Source organism: Theobroma cacao, unplaced genomic scaffold (assembly GCF_000208745.1).
Source record: "Theobroma cacao cultivar B97-61/B2 unplaced genomic scaffold, Criollo_cocoa_genome_V2, whole genome shotgun sequence".
Taxonomy (NCBI): Eukaryota; Viridiplantae; Streptophyta; class Magnoliopsida; order Malvales; family Malvaceae; genus Theobroma; species Theobroma cacao.
Window position 1 is genome coordinate 24,230 of NW_017234842.1, and position 2,565 is coordinate 26,794.

Consider the following 2,565-nt stretch of genomic DNA (forward strand, 5'->3'; position numbering starts at 1 on the left):
GTTTTAGATACTTAATTTGTTTTTAAATCATTAAATATATATTTTCTGCTTACCTACTACATTTTTAGCAAGTTTTGAGATTAAAAAAAAAATGAAATGACGAAAATGCTCCTGTGAGCTAGAAAACAAAATGTTATGTTTTGATTTGGCAATGATTTGTAATCCCTTGAATTTTGATATTTGATAACTATTGCTCACCGGGGAAGTGCGAAAGCTGATACGAGAGCCTTGCGGGGTTTCGATCGGCATTCGGGGTGAAAAATGTCTGTCGAGGCCTCACGGCGGTTGTCACAGGCCCGACGGGGAGTTCCGGGTCGTGACATGATCTCTATCTTCATATTTCATTAAGACATAAACTCTTAAAGTTAAACATGTTAAACATGGCATATAACAACTTTTTTTCAACATGACATGTAACAATTTTTGTTTTCAAAATGGCATGTAACTTAATCTCTATCTTTGTATATCACTAAGATATAAACTCTTGGAGTTAAGCACTTAAAAATAACATGTAGTAACTTTTTTTTATGATATAAACTCTTAGAGTTAAACACTTAAACATGACGTGTAATAATATTTTTTTTTTCAATATGGCGCATAACAATTTTTTTTTCAACATGTATATAACTTGGTCTTTATCTTTGTATTTCACTAGAGCATAAACACTGTAGGAGTTAAACACCTTAAACATGGCATGTAATAACTTTTTTTTAACATGGCGTGTAACAACTTTCTTTTCAATATATGTGCTTGAATATGAAGATGTTTCATTAAAAACAATTTATCTAAAAATCTTTTCTTTTGACTGAAAACAATTAAAATTAAAAAGATGATAATTTTTTGAAAATGCCTTATTTTTTAAGGTTAAAAAAAATCATCTCTAAAATAAAATGCAATAACTAAATGCTAAATAGGCGTAACTGTCCTTATTTTCATAAAGTTAAAAATAGCTAGAACCTTAAACATTTTGTGCAACAAATTGCAGCATGTTTGGTTGGAGGGCATGGCTATTCCATTCCCCCTTTATTCTAATCGCCAATAAAATATTACAATTGGTTCAATGGAATGGCCATTCCAAGAGGTCCTTGAATAGCCAATACTAAGGCCCCCTTTGGTATTGGCTATTTGATAAGGTTAGGAATAGACTTAAAAATTGATTAGACATAAATATCCCTTAATAATACAAAAAATGCAGCGATGAAGTTACAAGATCATTTTCTTAGAAAACTTGAGCCCATTCCAACAAATTCTACAGACAATCGATGGAAGTGGTTTAAGGTAAATTAATCATCTTATTAATTTTATAACTATACCTACAAGATAGCAATAAATTTTTCTAATAAAAGTTAATTCCATTTTAATTGTAGAATTGTTTACGTGCTCTAGATGGGACATATATAAAGGTTAAGATGCCAAGTGAAGAAAAGCCTAGATATCGAACTCGTAAGGGTGACATCACAACAAATATGTTAAGTGTATGTACACCTGATATGCAATTTACCTATGTTTTTCCTGGCTAGGAAGGATTAGTAACTGATGGTAGAGTTCTTCGAGATGCAATTACTATAAGACATGGACTTAAAGTGCCTCATGGTAAGTTTTTCTAAGATAATAACTTAGTAATTAATTTTTTTTATATAGGTTGTTATTATCTTTTTAATGCGAGATATACAAATTGTGAAGGCTTTCTTGCACCTGTTAAGGGTCAAATGTATCATTTGAATGAATGGCATCAAGTTCATCAACCAACAACTCCTAAAGAATTTTTTAATATGAAAGACACAGTTGCTCACAATGTAACTGAGAGATGCTTTAGGTTGTTAAAAATTAGGTGGGGTATCCTTAAAAGTGCATCGTTTTATCCAATTAGGATACATAATCGAATTATTATAACTTGTTGTTTCCTTCACAATTTTATTAGGAGAAAGATGACCTTTGACCCTATTGAAGATGAAGTGGGTGAATGTCTTCATGATAACACAACTCCTGAGGAAGAAGATGCAATAGGTGCTATTAACCCCACTGATGCTTGGACTAATTGGAGAATGCAATTAGCAAATGAAATGTTCACTGAATGCCAAACAGTTAGGTAGAATTAAAATTGAAGATGAACTTTGTTTTTTGGATGGGTTTTTATTGGATAGGTTACTCATGGGATAGTGTTGGGAGGCTTAGGTAGACTTGATAATTAATCTTTGTTATTGTTCATTGCTTTTAATGGTATATTTTTTATCACGTGGATAAACTTTGGTATTTTTAATTAATTGAGGTATTTATGTTTCATTTATCACTATGGTTATATTATTTGATAAATAAAGTTTTACTTTTTGATAGTAAAGAATGTCTTCATCTTCAACCATTCCTTCTCAAACTTCAAAAAAAGAAACAAAAAGTGTCACGACCCGGAACCTCCCTCAGGCCCATGACACGTGAAACACATTTTTATTTTTAAAACCAGCCGTTCCTTGGCGTTGGCCGAGTTACACATTCACGTGGGGGTTCGAGGTGAAGTGAGCTCTAATACTACCCCGGGAGTTACCCTCCTCGCCTTTACAATCGGAGTAA

At 32.2% G+C, this 2,565-nt stretch overlaps 1 protein-coding gene across 1 annotated transcript; it reads left to right on the forward strand.

Moving 5' to 3' along the window:
* Nucleotides 1-1,197: 1,197 nt before the first annotated feature.
* On the forward strand, nucleotides 1,198-2,093 carry LOC108663942. Its single transcript, XM_018129860.1, has 5 exons — nucleotides 1,198-1,278; nucleotides 1,368-1,475; nucleotides 1,521-1,593; nucleotides 1,684-1,816; nucleotides 1,922-2,093. Exons 1-5 carry the CDS (start codon nucleotides 1,198-1,200, stop codon nucleotides 2,091-2,093), a joined length of 567 nt encoding a protein of 188 aa, XP_017985349.1.
* Nucleotides 2,094-2,565: the final 472 nt, after the last annotated feature.

Bases quoted from the DNA above. Each gene is read 5' to 3' on its own strand.
- LOC108663942 (XM_018129860.1), top strand. From the start codon at position 1,198: ATGAAGTTACAAGATCATTTTCTTAGAAAACTTGAGCCCATTCCAACA. The intron at 1,476-1,520 runs GTATGTACACCT...TTTCCTGGCTAG, and splicing joins TCACAACAAATATGTTAAGT to GAAGGATTAGTAACTGATGG. The intron at 1,817-1,921 runs GTTGTTAAAAAT...CAATTTTATTAG, and splicing joins GTAACTGAGAGATGCTTTAG to GAGAAAGATGACCTTTGACC.